Source organism: Myodes glareolus, chromosome 21 (assembly GCF_982192425.1).
Source record: "Myodes glareolus chromosome 21, mMyoGla1.1, whole genome shotgun sequence".
Lineage (NCBI taxonomy): Eukaryota > Metazoa > Chordata > Mammalia > Rodentia > Cricetidae > Myodes > Myodes glareolus.
In genome coordinates this window covers 54,491,815-54,512,822 of record NC_142046.1, presented here as the reverse complement: position 1 = coordinate 54,512,822, position 21,008 = coordinate 54,491,815, and the positions used below count along the sequence as shown (strand labels likewise).

General features: G+C 42.1%; 1 protein-coding gene across 3 annotated transcripts in view; it reads left to right on the top strand.

Moving 5' to 3' along the window:
• Nucleotides 1–21,008, top strand: part of Chn1 (chimerin 1) — a 129,430-nt gene that overhangs the window by 91,069 nt on the left and 17,353 nt on the right. For all 3 annotated transcript variants that reach the window (XM_085680944.2, XM_048425887.2, XM_048425888.3), the window contains one exon: nucleotides 16,532–16,616. In XM_085680944.2, the coding sequence (XP_085537070.1) occupies nucleotides 16,532–16,616 (85 nt within the window). The remainder of the gene's footprint in view (nucleotides 1–16,531; nucleotides 16,617–21,008) is intronic.

Here is a 21,008-nt window from a genome sequence, read left to right as displayed (position 1 = left end):
ACTGGCATTTTTGCTTTAAAATGGAGTTGAGACAGCTCAGCAGATCAAACCTTGACAGGAGATGGAAATCATGTGCACACCCAGTCTTAGCCACATTGTAAACCAACTTAGCCTCTTATGATTCAGAACTAAACAAACAAACAAATGCGCAGGCTGCCGGACTTTGGTGATTTATAGCCTGGTCTTGCAGGACTTTTACAAGGAAAATGGGCCCCTAAAATGGCTATTAAGTTTGTAAGCAAGAATCACCTGCATGATCTAGAAATTCTGGGACTTCCAAAGCATCTTTACAGAGGTGCAGTCTAGTTTACTAGGCAAAACAGGCCTGTGAGATTGTCATTTTAGTGCTAAGTCGGTTTCTGTAAATATTTTTTGTCATTATTGTTTGGAAGTAAACAAGTCTATTGAAAAATTTGCATGAACAAGCATATCCTTTCCCCTCTCCTGCAGATCATATCTTTTAGTTCTTTTCACATAGCTTTATAAGAAGTGAGTCCTGTGTGTGCTGTGTGATCAAGTGTGACCCTCGCACCCAGGTTACTATAAAGACCCCACCACACACACAACTGGAGACAGAACCTAGCGCCTTGCATGTGCTGGGCAAGCAGTGCAAACTCTGCCCCTTCACTCAGTGTCCTTCTTTCTGTTTATTTGGGTTTCTTCTGTTTTAAGCACATAAAACACGGGAGATTTCTCTCTCTGGAGTGGAAGCTGAGGCCCAACTGAGACTTGCTCTCCAACGCTGTTCTTCGTCAAGAAGAGCCTCCTGGGAGACAGGGAAACATGGCACATAGTGTTTAGAATCTCTAAGGTCAGGAGTCTCAGAATCCAACTCTTCCTGTTATAAATAGCGCCATTATTTTTAAAATGTGCCTGTGGAGTAACATTATTAAAAAGAAAAGAAAAGAGAAAGGGTCATACTTGACTTCAGAGAATATCCCTGAAAGGATTCCAGCCCCCAGCAGGAGTTCACTCCCACACAGATGCTGGCTTAGAAGGGCACTGCTTGTACACATATGCAGTCAGGTCTGCTGTGGGAAAGCTGGAGTGTTTCCATGATGATTGTCAGTCATGTGACCTGCCGGTGGCTCTCTCTCTCAGTGGAGTGTATTCAGAGTAACTTCGCCCTCACCAAAGCCTCCGTTCAGGGTGCCTCTTGAGCTCCTGTTATGTAATGCTGCCTGGTGCTGTGTGCAGCTGTCAGCCCTTCTTTGGGGGTGAACCCAAGACACCCGTTACCTTTGGTGAAAGCATTCAGCAAGGCAGAAGCCGTTCGGAGCAGCTGACCCTGTGATTAGAGATTTGTAGGAGAAAAATTGTGCTGTTACGTAACACTTTCTCCTTTTCTGCTCCCACCTCTCCCTCACCTCCTCTTCCCTCCCCTCACCTCTGTTGTTACTTACATCATAGAAAGGCTACTGTATCTTAGGTTATCATTTGAGAAATAAATATACCACATTCTGTGAAAGCTATAATAAGATGTCAATATTAATTTTAGCATAATTCCAAAAATGCTAGAGGAAGGGATTCTGGATATTTTTACCAAAAAGTGAAATAAAATAAATGTTGCAGGAGACACGTTTATCCCAACTTGAGCATTAGATGTATCCATGTATGATAACATCACATATTACCCCATAGTTTTTATTTTTTATAGTTCACACATAAATTTGTACATATATATTAGGTACCATGTGATGTTTCAATATGTATATATGCTTTATTTTAATTAACATAAAATTGTATTTTTAACTAATCAACTTCTTTTAAGAATTACTCTATTCTGAGTTGGTGAGATGGATTCTGTAGGTAAAGGTACTTCCATGACTCCTGGCTGAAGGATTTTATCTCTAGGACCTACATAGTGGAAGGAGAGAACCAACTCCCCATAGTACCTATGCACCCAGAAACACACCCTAAATAAAGCGAATTTTTAAAATTTTTAAAGAGTTTTTCTCTGTTCTAATAATCACATATGGAAAAAAACAAAAAAATATCAAAAGCAAAACAGAAACAGCTAGCTTCCCCACCTCCTCATCATTGTAGCCTACTTTCCAGACTCTGGGAAGGACACTGAGCACTGAGACTCGGCCTTTGCCCTGGGGCATTGCTTGTGATGTGTACCATTGCTTATGTGGCCTGAATGCTTAATGTCTCTAACCTTTTTCTGTAGTAGGAAACTTAAGTTCCTGGCCCACTGGGTTCATGGGAGTCACTACTTTATTATGACATATTACCTTTGACTGGGCATTTTTTTCTGGATTTGTATTAATTTGTACAGAAGAGTGACTGAGTCTCACCTTCTACCTACTAGCAGAGATTACAGTGTGGTAGAGAGCCTTGGATGATCCTGGGGGCGCCCACTCAGCTCCCAGGCAGAGTGGGGTTTACATAAGAATATCAGAGTGTTTCATGTACCACAGTGTACAATGAAATCCTCTTAATTTTTTATTTCCTCCCAGTTGAGTTATAAAATGTTTTGTCTAATTAGTTGCTTAATTCAAAAGGTTGTATAACACAAAAATCAAGAAGAGATAGAATAATAACAGAAATCTGGCTACCTGGGCAACTTAACTACTTAAAAGAAAAACATATTAGCAGTTATAAAGCTAGGGCATAGCTTAGTGGTAGAGCACTTGCCCAGCATGTGCAAGACCCAGAACCTAATCCCTAGCTCTGCACAGAGAATTTACAGTGAATATGCACTTTATGATGACTTTGGTGTATTTGTTAAGGTAAGTGGTTGATTTTAGTTCCATGTACTACTTGCCTTCTGCATGCAGATGGGAAATGTCAGGTATTTAGTGACAGATTTAGTGTTGCCATGTACAGACATGAGTCCCAAAGTGTGAATTGGTGATCTAATTCAGATAATCCCATAGCAGGAGCCTTATGCAATAAGGTTAGTGATTCAGGACCTGCTAGATGAAGAAATAGCAAGCACATGGCCAGCAGACAGCGTCCTGCCGCTTGGTAACCAAAGGGCAACAGTGGCCACACTCTCGCTGAAGAGGCCTTTCCTCTTCCTCCTAGGACACAGCACAGATCCAGGCCCTCTGCTCTTCCATTTGATCCATATCTAAGAGTTTGGTTTCTTTCACTACAGTGAATGTTACATTCAGTGATTGTGCATTCCCATTCCCTTGTGCTGTGCCCACTAACCATGCCACCACCCTCTCCTTCTCCCTGTTCTTCTTTCCCTTTTTACCACATGGAGTAAAGTGCTGTCAACTGTACGTGTGTAAGAAGTGTTGACTGAATGACCGACTGAGTGAGTACATAGTGCGACATCGTGGACCTGTTATTTTCAAAGCAATTCTTATGATGGCAAGAAAACCCAACCAAAAAAAAATTATTCTGAGGACCTGTATTGTTTTATATAACCATATTTACATATTTTTAAAAATGAAGCAAAAATCATGTTTTAATCTCTGTGCCCTTTTTTTTTTTCAATTTTGTGATAGAATGTAACTGTATAGCCCAGCCTGACCTGGAACTAATTATGTAGCCCAGGCTGGCCTCAAGCTCCAGCTCCTCCTGCCTCATCTTCATTAGTGTGATTAGCCTGAAGTGTCTCGTTAATTTTTTGCAGTAATGTACTGTCCATTATGGACATGAACATGGAGTATCCCACGTGAGATTTTAAAGGAATAGCTTTTCTGTAAACAAGAGGTTAAAGGAACTGTAATGTGTATTTTATCTTAAGCACACTCCCCCTCTCCTCACTTTGAATGTGGGCCAAAGACGACAAAAATAGCCAAGATTAGTGCATACTAGGGTTCTTTCTGCCTCTACAGTCAGACAGGGAAAGACTGATGAGCAGAAACTAGGAGGCTGGAAAAATCGCCTATGTGGTCCCTGTAAGAACTTCACTTCTGTTGCTCCTTGGCGTAGTGCTTATCTGCTGTGTGAGATCCCGAATAATAAAGAGCCGTGACTCTACCTCTGCCTCTGCCCCAGCACTGCAGCCTTCTCACCTTACTCTTCGTGCTGATGGCTCTGATACCCCAACTGCAAGTCTAGATCCTTAAGATGACCGTAAAGATTGTGCCTGTCATTAATAACCCAGAAAGAAGCATTCGCAAGTGGTCCTGGTGGTTTGTCTAGTCACATTATACTTCACAGCCATTTCATAGGCAGGAGTAGTTCTACATAACTCGGAAGTAACACGTTGTATCTAGATTCTCACAAAGCATTGCTTTTTAAAGATTTGTTTTTATTTCATGTGTTTCTGTGACTGCCTCCTTTATTGTATGTGCACCACATAAGTACAGAGACCACAGAGGCCAGAAGAGGCTATCAGATCCCCCAGAACTGAAATTAAAGGCAGTTGTGAACCATCTGCTGTGGAAGCTGGGAACTGAACCTGGGTCCTTTGGAAGAACAGTCAGAGTTCTTAACCACTGGTCTATCTCTCCATTGGTGTTAAGATATTTTATCATCTGTTTTTATTTTCCCACGATCCACAGTTTTACTTCCCTTATTGGTACTGCCTTTCTGGTACAAATTACCTTTTGTGAAGGTGTACAACATTGTTTCTTTTTTTTATTTTTCCCAGACACTATTTGCTAGAATATTTTTCTTAAAATGATCCCATTGGGTCAGACATGTCTTAGAAACAGCCTCTTGCAGAATTCCCTCCCACACCCATGTGACACAGAAAAATTTACTCTTACATACCCATGGTATGTCACTGTTAAACACACTAAAAGAGAAGCACGCTACAGCCTTGAAACTTGTTGTCCACACTGTTTCTCAGATCTGAAAGAAGACTGCTCCAGCTTCCCTGGCATGTTCTCCACTTCCTCGTCACTCATCCCTCACGTATGTGAGAGCAGCTCCTACATGTTCACCACCCTGCCAGACATGCAAAGGGTAGAGTAATTGTCACCTGATCCTTGGGAAGCAAGTACCAATATGATGAGAAGAATAAGCAGAACATGATGTGTATGTGTGAACATGGATGTTAAAGTCCTTTACTAATGTCCTCCTCCCTAGAATTCACTGTTCAGTGTGTGAACATGATGTGAAGTGGCTGTGAACATCACGCTTCTGCTTGTAGGAATGTGGCGACCAGAAACAAGTATGTAAGGCTCAACTAGAAATCCACAACAGAGTCCTTTAAGCTTTGGGCAGGGTTTTTGATTTTTTACTTTTGATGTTGGGATTTTGTTTGTTTTTGTGAGAAGAGGATAAGATCTACCTTGTAAAATATTTAAGTGTGCTATTAACTAGACGCCGTTGACTAACCAGTGTCATTAATTAGGCACCATTGACTAGCCAGTATCATTAACTAGGCCTGTTGACTAGCCAGTATCATTAATTAGGCCTGTTGACTAGCCAGTGTCATTAACTAGGCCCTGTTGACTAGCCAGTATCATTAATTAGGCCTGTTGACTAGCCAGTGTCATTAACTAGGCCCTGTTGACTAGCCAGTATCATTAGCTAGACCCTGCTGACTAGCCAGTATGATTAACTAGGCCCTGTTGACTAGCCAGTATCATTAGCTAAGCCCTGTTGACTAGCCAGTATTATTAACTAGGCCCTATTGACTAGCCAGTGTCATTAGCTAGGCACAATTGACTAGCCAGTGTCATTAACTAGACCCTGTTGACTAGCCAGTATCATTAACTAGGCCCTATTGACTAGCCAGTGTCATTAGCTAGGCCCTGGTGATTAGTTAACAGCACTGTTAACGCGGCACAAAGTAATAGATGAGCTAAAACTTTGTCACTTTTCTGGCCCCAGGCCCCGGCAGCCAGTCTCTGCGTCTATGAGTTGAATTTTTTGAGATTCCACAGCTATGCGGATGTGTAGCTTGTCCTGGTGGATGGGTTTGTTTCACTTAGCACAATATTCTTCAGGTTCATCTATATTTATCATATGGAAAACGTTCTCTCTTTCTGAAAGCTTAACATTCCTGTGCTGGTTGGTTTCTGTCAACTTGACTCAAACTTAGGCACATCTGGGAAAAGGGAATCTCATTTGAGGATTGCCTCTATCAGACTGGCCCATAGACAAGTCTGTGGAGCATTTTCTTGATTAATTATTGGTACGGGAGGGTCCAGCTCACATTGGGCAGTGCCACCCTGTTTGAGAAGGCCGGTGAGGAAGCCATGATGAGCAAGCCAGTAAGCAGCACTCTTCCATGGTCTGTGCATCAGTTCCTGCTTCCAACTGCATACCTTGCTTGAGTTTCCATCTTGGCTTTCAGAGGTCTGTGACCCATGATATATAGGCCAAAACATATCCTTTACCCCAAGTTGCTTTTGGTTAGTGTTTTTAATCACAAAAAAAAGCCAAAGTAAGACCATTTCATTGACTATATACTCATTTTTTTACTCATCTATCCATGACTATTAAGGTTTTTCTTCCATACCGTGACTGTTAAAAAATATCATAAATATTAAAACTGCTTTTGACAGAGGGTAAAGATACTTCTTTGAGATCCAGACTTCGGTCTTTTGGGGTTAATCGTTAAGGAACTGCCATGCTATTTTCATTAGCAGCCAAACCATTTCCCATTCCCACCAGCACCATTCAGGTTTGCCAGCTTCTCCACGTTCTCACCAGCATTAGTTGTTTCAGGTTTTGGTTAACAGCCTTCCTAGCTGGTCTAAGGTGGTACCCATTGTAGTTTCCATTTGCGTTTTCCTCGTTATTAATGATAACACATGATCCCTTCATGTACCTGTTAGTCATTTGTGTGTCTTCCATTAATAATTGTTTATTCAAGCCTCCTATCCTTTTTTTCTTTTTTGAGATGAGGCTCACACCATGCTTCCTTTTCAGACTGCACTTGAGCTCCTGTGACACCCCAGAATAGCAAGCACTCCCCCTTCCTCCCCACTCCCCACATCCCCCTCTGCTTACTGTAACTGTACCTCCCATTTTGCTGTGCAGGCAAGGTTACTCAGCTAGTAAAAGTGCTTGCCATGCAAGCCTGTGTTTGATCCCTAGAATCCAAGGTAGAAAGAGAGAATCAACTCATAAAAGTTGTCCTCTTCCCTCCATGTACATGCCTTGGCAAGTGTGCACAAGCATGCACACACATTTACACACCAATAATAATAATAAATACAATTAAAATTATCTGATGGTTGCTATTCAGTGACAGAAATTTATTATATATTCTGAAACTAACCCCATCAAATACTTAGTTTGCATGTGTTTTCTGCCATTCTGTCAGTAGTCTGTCTGTTCTCCTGTGTGCTCTTTCTCCTATTAAAACTATCTTTGAAGCTCCCCCTGTGACCTGTGCCCTGACCTCATCTCTGCTCAGGCTCAGTCTAGTTCACAGAGACATCCTTTCCTGGGGGTGTACAGGTTTACTTTGCTGCTGACTATGGGGCCTCAGTGGTTTGGTTTGGTTTTTTTCTTTTTAACTACATGGATCTATTGAATAGTATTTACCATTTGATAGACCAATTATGAGATTTTCTTTGTAAGTCTCAGGAAGTCCAACACAGATTGGCAATGTGTCACACAATTAGAAATCCATCATTAAAAATGCTCTCCAACCTGGTGGCTTAAAATGCCACCAGAACCCTATCTTCCAACTTTGAGCTTATTTTTAGGATCATTTTGTTGGCAGGATGGTGGCAGAGGCACCAGCTCTTTGTCTTGCCAGACTTTGGCCTATTGCAGAGAGACAGTTTTGTCAGGCTCAAGGCCCGGCACTCATTGCCTGATGGTATGTCCACATCCATCTCTGCACAGTAGCTCCTGCCAGGAGAACAGCATGCTCATTGGCCCAGATCTAAGTGATAGGTGTTTCTAAGACAAGGACTATCACTGGAACTAAGGGTAAAGTTCTTCAAGAAGATTTAATATTCTAATGTGTATATACATCTAGTAACAGGATCCATATACATAAATTCACAGCTGAACTGCAAATAAAATAGACAGTCCACAGCGTAGAGATTTCAGTAATTCTGTCAGTGATAGAACAGACCAAAAACAGGGGCATGGGAAGCTTTAATCAACCAATTTGGTCTAATTGATATTTGTAACCAACTTCATTCAGTAACAGCAAAAGTCTGTACCTTTAAAGTGAATGTGCAGTTTAGAGAGAGAATTGGCCCAGCAAGGTAGCAACTACACTTCTAATCCCAGCCCTCAGGAGGCAGAGATGGGGAGAGTCTCTGAGTTCAAGACTGACCTCATCTACATAGTGAGACCCTGTATCAGAATTAATTAGATCTGAGGGCTAGAGAAATGGCTTAGCAGTTACAAATACATAACTGTTTTTATGGAGGACCCTGATTCTGTTTCCAGCACCGAAGATAGGTGGTTTGTAGCTGCCTGTTACTCCAGCTCCAGAAGAATTGATGTGGCTGTCCCATGGGCCCTGGCACTCTGTGCACATACACACATGCATACAAATAAAAATAAAGCGTCTTTAGAAAGCCTTTTTCAAGATTATAATTACATACTGTCCCACTTCCCTTTCCTCCCTTCAACCCCTCCCATGTAAACCACCCTGTCCTCAAATTTATGACCTCTTTTTTAATTGTTGTTATATTTGTGTGTATTTATGTGCTACATACATATGTTTTGTGTGTGTGTGTGTGTGTGTGTGTGTGTGTGTGTATTCCTAAATACAACCTCCCCAGTCTGCATACTACTACTTGCACGTATGTGCTCAGGGCTGACTATTTGGTATTAGATAACCGAGTAGTGTGTGGACTGTCTCTCCTACTATGTGGGTCCCGGGATCAGAGTCAGGTGGTCAGACTTGGCTGTATTCCTGAGCTGACTTGTCACCCATAACATCTGACATTCTTCTACCTGACCTCATCAATTTAGAGGGAACGCTATCAGGAGGAAAGGATGAAAACTATAGGCTTTAAACGTCCACATTTTGAAATATAAAGTGGTTTACTTATATTTGTTATTTTCCTTTTCTTATTTTGGTTTGGTTTGGTTTTTTGGTTTGCCTTTGCAGTCCTGGCTGTCCTGGAACTCTCTCTGTAGACCCGGCCGACCTCGAACTCAGATCTGCCTGCTTCTGTCTTCCGAATACTGGGATTAAAGGCGTGTGTCGACATGCCCTGCTGTTGTTTTACTTTTTAATTACATAATTATACCTTGTAATGTGATGGAAAATGGACAGAAAAGCTAAGGATGGTAACATTATTTATTTTGGTATAGCCACTGTCAATCTGGAGGAACTTTTATGGTACTTCCCCCAATTTCGAACAGTTTTCCCATTCCTGAAATAAAAAGTCATCCTGATCAGAGTGATGCTGTGTGTTCACATGTGTGCAGTTGGGTGCACCTGGCACAGCCCCTCCCTGTGATTATCTGCTCAGCAGCTAGCTGTCAAGGTCGTCAGCATCTAGGCCCTCACCAGCTGTCCCATGGCTTCCTGATTCTGTCTGCTGCTGGCCTCTGACTTGTTCTCCCCCAGACACTTAACTCTCTCTGTACTAGTGCTCAGAATTGCTTCAGCAAGAGCCCCATGCACTTCTCTCTTCCCAGCTGAGGTCAGCATTACCGATCTTTTGTATCAAAATGGCCAGCATAATGACAGTGTCGGTGCCTTAACTCAACCCAAACGTTACTCTGTAGATTTTTCTCAAGAGTTTGAAGACAGTTTTGACTAGGTTTGATTAAATAATGGGCAAGAAGGTAATTGATACTAAAAGCCCTACTATTTTCTTTATAACCCACCTTTGTTTGCAGGAGACTCTGTACAAATTCATGTATTTACTGTAATGTTCACAGCTGATATGATATGCACCTCTTTACATCTTTACATATATGTATATGTAATGTATGTATATATGTATACACTTTCACAGAGGTGATCAAATTAAGACTAAGATTGTAAATTTCATATCAAGTGATCAAAAATTTGTAAACTATCTTGGTGAGACTAACTTAAAATTGAGGACCATCTCTCTCGGTCTGATGGTGCAGGTTCATAGGCCCAGCACACAGGAAGGTCATGAGTTTCAGCCATCCTGCAATCCTGCACTATATAGTGAGGTGACTTTTAACAGAAAAAAAAGACGTATTGTTTCACTAAACCATAAAAATGAGGAGCACAGAAGAAATGGCCTTTCTTGCCTGGCTGCCCGTTTCTGTGTTCCTGCATTTGATTGTCATCATCTGTTCCCATCTTTGCTGCCCAGCACCATGCTAGAGGACTGAGTCATCAGAGCCACCCAAATGACAAGGCTACAGCTGAAATGTCAATGCCACCTTTGCCAGCAAAGCCTCACGGTCCTAATGTTCTCGTCACTTCCACTCTGGTTTACAAGGTCATTTGCCATCATGTTTCTAAAGGGAGTGTGTTTGCCTGAGAGGGATAATGAGGATGTCGATGCAGTGTTCTTTGTCTTCCAGTGGAGTGGGCTTCTCTTTTGCTATTTCTGTTATTGGTATTCGAAGTGGAATTGTAAGTCCTGTGAACATGGTGAGAAGCGGGTAGCAGGTGTGTTCATTATAGCAAACCGCAGTGAGGATGACCTCACTGTATAACAAGGTCCTTGCCTGGGAGACAGTGTGACACTGGCTGTTGCCCCCAACACACCTCCCATGTCACACCCTCTGTGCCCTTTTCAGCCTGGCTTTGGCTGGTGCATTCAGTAATAAGGCTTTATTGGGGTTTACTAATTAGTTTCATCTGATTGCTTAAACAGCAATTAGCATAAAAGGAGTTGTTCACACACAGGTGAAAAGTAATCGCACATACCATAGTGGTGATGTTGTCTTTTCCAGGAGCAAAAGAGAAAGGGGCTTTAAAACTAGCTGCACCTGCTGTTGTTCACTAAGGCGTGTGCCGTTTCATGTACTCTGTCACTTTGACTTGTCGAGATGGACCAGCAGCTTTAGAGGTAGCTTAGGAAAAATAGTTTTGTGTCCTCTTACCAGGTGACCTCCTAGCTGGTAATGTCCCATGCTGCCCGAGATTGCTCCTGTGAGTTGTCTTACCAAAAGAATCTCCAAAGGCATCGCCTCTGGGAAACCGATACAGTTCTTAGTGCAGGTATCAGTGGCTATAAAGAAAGTATGCCTCCCCCCTTACAAAGCCTACGTGTGTGCTTCAGGTCCAACAGTGGTTAGATTCCACTGGAGGTGCCAAAGTAAGATGCCGCTGAAACCTCTCACTCATCACAAGATCACTTCAGTTGGCTCAGTTGTCTAAAACTCAGAAAAAGGCAAAATTTTTGTATGCTTACTAAGAGACGTGCATTATGCAGCACTGTCTAAGACTTTCAAGACAGGCTGCAGAGATGGCTCAGGCATTGAGAGTGCTCCCTGGGGAACTGGATTTGATTCCCAGCACCGTGTGGCAGCTAACAATGGTCCAAAACTCCTGTTACAGAGGATCTGACGTCCACTTCTGGCCTCTGGGGCCTCTGTTAAGAATATTTCTTAGAACGAGCCTCTCGGCCGATGCAAATAATTTCAATCAGATCAAACTAGACCAAATAAGAGATGCCCATGTTTAATGCAGTACTCCCAGGCGGCAACGAGAAAACATGGCAAGGGGAAGAGAGAGAAAAGGGGAGACCACGCTAAACCCAGAGAGCATGTGTACATTCTCTGGGGGACAATTTACATACCCTGTGGGAGTGGTCCTGAACCTCCCTGGGGAAGGGGGTCACTGCTTGGTGGGCTTTCCCAGAGGTGAAGTCTGGACCAGGCAACTCCCAGGAGAGGAGGCTTGAAATGGAGCTTCCTGACCAGTATTCCAAAGATGGGTGCCAGAGGCTGGGATGAGGCCCCCAAATATAATAGCCTTTTCAGACATTGTTGAGGACCAGCCTCAACATCAATACTTCTTACCAGGGTGGGGGCATGGGAAAATAAAGACAGAAACCACAAGACAGTATCGGGAGGGAGTTTCAGGGATTATACAGATCCTGAAGATCACCCACATTTATTTTTCCACAGCTTTTCTACCCAAGGTAAACTGGGGGAGAAGGTAACAAAAGGCTTCGGGATGACCCAAGTCATGTATACTCACATACCCTTGGTCACGTAGGCAGAAAACAGCCCCTCCCCAGGTGACCGCATAGTTACAGTGGAAGGAACAGAAATACATTGACATATCCTGACCGCCTGTCAGGATGGCGCTGAGCTTTCTTAACTTCCAAAGGGGGCCAGGCAGCCACCTCCTGAGCTAGAAGGTGTGATTAAGCCTTGTTATTCCCCAAACTCTGACTGGCAGGTAACTTGGGAAATGGGCCTGAGAGGAAGTAGCTGTGAAGACTTCTCAGAAAGGTCTGATTGATGGCTCAAGCAGGTAAAGGCCCTTGAAGCCAATCTTGAGGACCCGAGTTCAATCCCTGAGAACACACATGGTGGAAGGCGAGAACCAGTTACCCCAAGTTCTGATTTCCGTGAATGCATATATATAAATAAATGAATGTAATAAGAGAAAAGCAAAAGAAGTCATGGGAAAAGTCTGAGATGAAATGTTTTACTGTTTTCTATCCACCGCTAACAAAAGGTTGTCGTTAGATTACCTCGTCTGCAGCAGTCGTAGGGTTTCTGTTAATGTGATAAACACCATAACCCAAAAAGGAACTTGGGGGCCAAAGGGTTTATTTCAGCTTAATCATCAAAGCAAGTCAGCCTGGAGCTGATGCAGAGGCCATGGAGGAACACTGCTTACTGGCTTGCTCACCATAACTTGCTCAGCCTGATTTTCTTATATGACCCAGGACCACCTGTGCCCAGGAGAAGCATCAAACATTAGCTAAGACAATGCCCTACAGGCCAGTCTTTTTTAAAAAACAAAACAAAACAAAGAACTTATTTATTTATTACATATATAATATTCTGTCTGTGTGTATGCCTGCAGGCCAGAAGAGGGCACCAGCCCCCATTATAGATGGTTGTGAACCACCATGTGGTTGCTGGGAATTGAACTCAGGACCTTTGGAAGAACAGGCAATGCTCTTAACCTCTGAGCCATTTCTCCAGCCCCCCCCCCAAAAGGCCAGTTTTATGGAGGCAAGTTTTCAATTAAGATCTCCTCTCCCTAGATATGTCTGGGTTTGTGCAGAATTGACAAACAAAACAAACAAAAACCTAACCAGGACAATAGCTAAGAACCAGGAGTTAAGAAAGGGAGCAGGAGTAAGAAAGGAAGACAAAAGCAAAACCTCAGCATTTTAGATGAAAACATGCAGATGACAGTGTTGCGGAGTGCACGCCTCTTAGCTATGTGCTTATCCAGGGTGCAGTCGTGTTTATTCCTTAGGTACTGACCTGCTGCTGGTCCCTGGTGGGCATCTTCTATATGGAGAGGAAAGCATTCCAGGCAAAAGTACTCACTTTTGTCAGGTAGGCATGTGGCCTGCACCAGTAACAACAGAGCTGAAGAGACTGAGGGAGAGGGTTCAAGGCCAGCCTGAGCTCTACAAGAAGACCCTGACTTTAAAAATAGGCAGACAGATGGGCTGGGGCTAGAGCTCAGTGGTAGGCTGTTTGCCTAGCATGTTAGCGTTTGTAAAACCCAAACTATTGTGGCCTTGGGCTTCTTCCTAATCCACTTCGGTCCTTTCCTCTATTTTCTCCTCATTTCCTTCTTAGTCCCCTCCTAAGCAGTGCCACTTTTGACCTTTCTGTTAGAGTTGAGCATGCATTACATTTGATTAAATCCTTTTAAAAACATGATTAAAATACAACTATTTCTAGTAACAACATTAGCAGATGTCAGCGACTGTAGAATTGTATGCAGTAAACACCACCTGTTTGCATTGTGCTCGGCTCTGTACAGGTGAAGGGCTGTTTCTTCCTATTAACATGTGATTACACATTCTTTGGGGACACACTGTAATATTTCAACACAAGTGTAATGACCAGACCGGGATAATATCATCAGCCTCACTCAACCATTTATTGTTTCCTTGTGTTGATAGCTTTCAAAATTCTTTCTACTAGCTATTTTAAATATACAGCTAATGATTGTTAGCTATAATTGCCCTTCTGTGCTGTAAAACTTTAAAGGCTGCTCTTAGTCAGGTAGCACCTGCCAATAATCCCAGCGCTTGGGAAATGGAGATGGAAGGGTCAGGTGTTCAAGGTCAGCCTTGGCAGCATTCATTTTCAACCTGTGCTACCTGAGACCAAGGTATGCCTGTGGGGGTTCTCTTCCTGTCCCTCCTATCCAGCTAACTGTCTGCCTGGTCCTATCTTCATTTAGCCCTAAGGAACCTGTCCTGTCAGTGACCACTTTCTCCCTGCCATTCTTTCCCTTCCAAACTGACTTAAGCTAGCTGCTAATGCTTCTAAGGCAATTTGCTGGGGTATGCAAGCTACTTAACAACTTTTACAACAAAATAACCACAAGTGGTTCAGAATGCCTTTATAAAAGATCTGTACCAGCCTGAAGTATATGAGTAATAATTCTGTAACAGCTGCTTTCTGATATACACGTGCAACCTTTGATTAGAGAATATGGGGCTTGCACAGTTAACTCTTCCTTCAGCATGTGTCATATGAACAGAGGCCCTGTGTCTTTAAAATGCTGTATTCACCACTGCCCTCACAAGGGAAGAAAGGACTGTGCTAACATTGGTAGTTAGTGCTCTTGTGTTTAAGTAATAAACAAAACACCTCTACGACTTGTTCCCTATTGTAACTCAAGATGCTTCAATCCAAGGTAAGTCGTGTGCAAAGTAATTGTTGGGATTTCCTTCATATTCTCATTGCATTTTTACACATCTACATCACTCATCTGTGTGATACATACTTAACATGAGACTCAGCAACCTGTGGTCGAATTTGTATCTCAGAGACTTTCTCCCAAGTAATTTTAGGATGCTATCATAATTTGATCGTCCATGCCTTTTTGTATGAGCTCGAGCCTGTGGTCTACTTCACATTTGCATCAGAGTGAAGTGTGGTTCGTCCAGTTTTACTCATTCTGAGGAACACAGAGAAGCAAGCATAGGGGCATTGGAGAGAATCTGCTGATCTTGGTTCCATGAAATGCTTTCAATTTATAGGCTCTGAACATCATTAGCAGTTCAGAGGCAAGTGTGTATTGTATTCTGATCCTTTTAATGAAAGATATAAAAGGAATTTTGGCCTACTTTTCAAAATTACATGAAACCTGGTTCTCAAACTTTCTTGCTGTAATCATAAACACACACCTATTTGGAATGAACTGTGGGTTATCCTCTGTAGTCTCATAGGGATATTTGTACCAGTTCTACATTTGTGCCAGAATTTTGATATGCCATATTTTACTGACTGTACTAGAGACGTTTTATTTCATATTTCAACATCTTTGAAATTGAGCGTTATAATTATTATATAATTATGTGTGTCATTATTCAATGAGAATTGTTTTTCTGAATGAAATGTTATACTTGTGATATCTTAGGTTTGAAGAAATAATTCATTTGTGTAATATATGTAAATACGTATACATATCCCAGAGTCATTGCTTTGTTTCTGAGACCCAGTCAGTAGGTTAATGTCACAGTTATGGAAAGTGACATTTTTAGCTGCGGTTTACAGAACTGTGCTGGCAGATCTGCACATGGAGATCATCACACTTGGTGATTTTTCTCCATGGTTTTGTTTCCTGCAGGAGGAAATGACCTTAATTAACCCTAACTGGCTGTCCCTCAGCTGACTTCCTGTGTCCTCTCTTTTGTTGTTGTTGTTTTCCTAGTGCGCGTTCAACCAGAGTTTGCCCAAAATTGGTAATACTGTTGCTTTCCTTACCCTTCTTTCTCCTTCTTCCCTCCCTCTCCACATCTCTCTGTCTGTCTGTCTGTCTCTCTCTCTCTCTCTCTGACATGGTTTCACTGTACAGTTCTTGATGACCTGGAATCTCTGCCTCCCTAGTATAGGATTAAGAAGCAGGGCCACCACATCAGGCAGGATTTCCTAGTTCTGTTATTTAATTGAAGGTTCAGATTCATGGCATCTCTGTTCTGGTGATATTTTTCACCAGTGTTATAATCCTTACCTTTCGTATGCATGAAAGTCTGTGGGAGCCAACACGATCTCACAGGCCTGGAATGCCAGCTTTTGGTTTCTCATTCACTGTAGTTTTTATAGGTACTAACATGCATTTGTTGTTAACACAGTAAGTATAAAATGTTTTTAGGAATTGGCCCTGTTTGATGATTCTGTTTCAACCAGGGTCACTTCAATATACGTAACCCATTTTGCCCAGGAAACTGGACTGACAAAATCTTTACAGACTCAAGACATTGCCAACCCTGCTTCTTAGCCTTGGAGTCTTCACACTTAGACTTGTATGTCAGTGTCAAAAGGCTCCCTGTGCCTGAGGAGGCGACTCATTGGAAAATTCCATGGTAGAAATTGTTTCCAGAAGGAAATTGCAGTCTATCGATTTGATGTGTCATCCCTTCTAAAAGAAGAAATGAAGTTCTGAAAACACATGTCACTTGTCAGTTCCACTTGATCGGTTTTCTAAATGCGCATGCTGCATCTTCAGTTCAGCTAGCTTGTGTAAGGCTCCTTTGATTGATGCACAACAGCCTCCTCATGTCTCCCCTTTCTCCACTTTGCCCCATTCTTTTTCCAGGTCCATACGTTCCGAGGGCCACACTGGTGTGAATACTGTGCCAACTTCATGTGGGGCCTCATTGCTCAGGGAGTGAAATGTGCAGGTAAGAGCCCCTGCTTCTCCCCGTGTGCCAGCAGCCACTATGAAGACTGGGCTTGTGTTCGCCATAACCTTCCCACACTTGGTGGGCAGAGCAGTAGGGATATGTGTAATTCCCTGAAAAGGAAGAGGCCAGCTTGTTTCAGACGGAAGCAGAAGCACTTCGGTTATATTCATGTCCTTGGTGTTATACTAACTGTGTCTATAGTGATTTTGGTTTTTTTAAGCAGTGAGCAGGACATAAGATTGTTGCCTTGGAAACTGAATTTTAAAGCTGACTTGGTAAGCTGAATTGTCCTAACTACATTTTTTTAAATGAAAGTCAAAGCTGTAAAAAGTCTGCAGATTTATCCTCAAAGATGATTACCAAGTTCTGAAAAAGTACTTGATCTTTCATATTTTCTCTGTGATACATGAAGATGCTCAATGTAACAGATCCTTTTTGTGAAAAATGATGATGGTATTATTGTTCTACATTTAGACCCTTTTACCCATAAAGAAAAACTCAATGTGGTAGGCTTGAGAGATGGCTCAGAGGTTAAGAGCACTTGTTGCTCTTGCAGAGGACCTAGGTTCAGTTCCCAGAACCCATATGGTGACTCAAAACCATCTGTAGCTCCAGTTTCAGGAGATCTGATGCCATCTTCTGAACTCTGTGGGCACCAGACATATATGTAAGCAGAATATTATGTAGTATTTTCTCTAAATATTAAATATGTTATACTTGATCATTAAAGTTCTGCTATTTAATTTTTGAAACTAAAACATCTTCTTACATGTCTTTTAGCATAAAGCTTTACGCAGATGTATGCTAAGAGGGCCGGGGATGTGACTGTTGGTAGGGACTTGCTTAACATGCTCAAGGCCTGGTTTCAGTCCCTACAGCCTCAAAATCCTGGACCCGGTGCCATACACATGTAATCCTAGCACACTGGAGGTGACAGCAGGAAGATCAGAAGTTCAAAATTGTATGTAGCAGAGTTGTGAGTTCAAGGCCAACCTGAGATTCATAAAACCCTGGCTTTTTTTTTTCCTGAAATATATTAAGAGTAAATTATTTCAAAATGATAACTACCCTAATTTCTCTTTTCTGATTTAAGATTGAGTATTTTTGTTATGCATTAAATGCAGACATGTTTATGTGTGTTGCTTTGAGTACAAAGCACAATGTGTATTGCATGTGAATAGTCTCTGATCATCTCTGAGGAGTTCTCAGTTTCCAGACATGTGTCACAGGCCAGTCCTATTCAGGATGCTCCCTGACATAGGGAGAAGGATAACATGTCACAGTGGGTCTTAGGTGTGCAGAATGGTCTGTCCAGGAGTGCCTCAGCTCTGATTTGGGTATAAGAGTCCACAAGGAAGCCTCCTTGGAAGGCTATGGTATTTTCTCTGAACTAAAGGGCAGTAGCAGGGCTGGAAAGTGTTGGTCACTGTGGTAGAAAGACCATCAAGATCAGTGGTTCTCAACCTTCCTAATGCTGCAACCCTTTAATATGGTCTCTCATGTTGTGGTGACCCCAAACTATAAAATTATTTTTGTTGCTGCTTCATAACTGCAATTTTGCTACTGTTATGAATTGTAATGCGAATATCTGATGTACAACCCATATGTTGACCCACAGGTTGAGAACCACTGATTTTCATGGTTGTTCAAAGGCAGATAACATACACCTTCCACAGCAGGTCTCCTGTTGAAGGAGTGAGGGTCTCAGTCAGCCTCATTTGCCTTTTGTGAGACATCCTTGACCAGCTGACACTGAGAGAGTTTCTTAGCATGTGACAGTCACTAATGTAAAGTTTTCTACGAATTAATGATGTGTACCATTTACCTTTGGAAAGAGTAAAGACCATGTACATGAGAATCCTGTCAGACAGCAGCGAAAAACAGCCCCACGGTGTCTAAAGTATATGCGGTAATATGCTACAGTCCCAAGTCATATTTGGTAGAAATGCCTTAGGACAGCTGTTTTAGTGATAACAGAAGCAAGGAAAAATAAAATGATTTAACTCTGCCCTCCAGCACCGCGTGTATAGCTTTTATCTCTTACCATGAGTAAAGGACAGGAGCTAAAAGAAAAGTCTGGAGAGTTTTCATTCTGTGCTTTAAAATGTTACCTGTGGAGCACATGTCAGCCTTTGTTTGAATACAGAAGGAGGGCTGGAGTGTGACTCAGCAGAGTGTTTGTCTCACATCATGCATTCCCCAGCACACATTCTTTAAAAACGGAGTATAGTGTGCAGGCTTATACTTCCAACACTCAGGAGGGACAGGCTAGACCAGGATTTCGGGATCATTCTCAGCTACACAGGAAGTTCAAGGCAAGCCTAGACTACACGAGACTCTGCCTTAAAAACAAAAGCAATTGAAACCCCACAAATCCACCGTGATGCTCTTCAGAAAACAAAAATAATTCTTTTTAAATAAACAGAATCTACTTTGGTAGATATAGCTTCCCAGCACTCAGGAGACAGAGACCTGAGCTTAAGACTAGTCTGGTCCTTCTTCCATCTTGACATTCCCTTTCCCTCAAGTTCTCCTCCCTACTCTTCTTCTCCCCTCCTCTTCCCCTTCCACCCTCCCTTCTTCCCCCACCCCCATGCTTCCAATTTTGTCAGGCCATCTTGTCTATTTCCACTTTCTATGTGGATCTGTATATGTTTCTCTTAGGGTTCACCTTGTTACTTAGCTTCTCTAGGGTCATGGACTGTAGAGAATCATTATCCTTTGCTTTACAGCTAGTGTCCACTTATGAGTGAGTACATACCATGTTCATCTTTCTGAGTCTGGTTTTACTCACTTGGGATGGTTTTTTCTAGTTCTGTCCATTTGCATGACTCTGACCTGCCCCCTGCAGGAAGAACACCATACACAAAAATTACAGCATCTTTCTATATTCTTGAGTTCACAATGCAATAAAGCAGCCCAAACACGCTCTGAGAACACTGAGAATATATCAGTGCACGAGCAGCACACGCATTGCAGTCTCCCATTAAGGCTTAGCACGTGGGAGGCAGAGGCAGGTGGATCTCTGTGAGCTCGAGGCCAGTCTGGTCTACAGATGAGTTCCAGGACAGCGAGGGCTACACAGACAACACAGACTGTCTTGAAAGAACAAAACAAAAGCAAACAAACAAAAAAGACTTATTTTGTTTTTGTATTTAAGTCATATGCAGTTCTATTCCTCCAGAAGATGTTACACGCAAATGAGAGATAGGTCCATAGATGTCATTTGTTATATCTCTTGGTTTTATAGGTTAATTCTATGTTATTAAACTGTATTTCATCCTCCAGTTTCTCAAGATAAGAAATACAAAACATTGCTGGGCAATGGTGGCACACACCTTTAATTCACAGCACTCGGGAGGCAGAAGCAGGTGGATCTCTGAATTTGAGACCAACCTGGTCTAGAGAGCAAGTTCTAGGACAGCCAGGGCCACACAGAGAAACCCTGTCTTGGAAATAAAATAAGAAGAAGAGAAGAAATATACTGTGACCAAGACAGGAAAAGAGCAACAAAGAATCCACATTGCACTTTAATCTGCATTTTCTTAACACAAATTACTAAGACTACTGACCTCAGGCTGTCTGGCTTTCTATGCACCGACTTCTCTATGTACATGCATGATGCACTTCTAGAAAGCACAGAGACCCATGCTTTGAAGTGAATGACCAACGTCATTCATTTACATTCTAATGGTAGGTTAAAGGGTAACAGAACTATGCTAATGTACATTTTGGAAGATAGTTATTCATTGTTTTATGAATATTCGTATTTAAATAATTAAGAAACAAGAATATAATATCTAGGTTTATCACTGCTTTGTAAAAGTCCTACAAGATCAAGCACAGATAATTGAAAGACTGGTACAGGTGAAATACCGCAACATTTTTACACTCGAGAATATATGTGATACACAGTACTGAACAAAAGACTAAACGTAGATAGTTCATCATCAGCGCTGACAGTACTGGCGTGTGCAGTGTGTTGTGGGCAGGAAGGAGGGTGAGGTGATGAGCAGAGCCAGACTGGCTGTGTGCCGTGTGCCGTGTGCCGTGTGCAGTCACAGCGCAGCTCTTCTAGCCCAGTAGCGGGAACACACCGCGAGGATGGCTTGTCCCAGCTGTTCTTCACAGGTCCACATGAAGTGCAGGACACAGCCAAACTACTACTAAGTGATGAAAATTGGCCAAATTTCAGACTTTTAATACACTTTAAAAGAGTTTTCCAGCTGGCTGTATGCATTTTACTTTATTTCTTCAATAATTGTAACACCTACAACCACATAAAAAAATTAAGTTATAACAAGATATTTGTATTAACCATGAGAAAACTTGGAGATCTGTACTAAACAAAGTTTCTAGAATTGGTTCAACAGTTTAGTGACTTCTTGC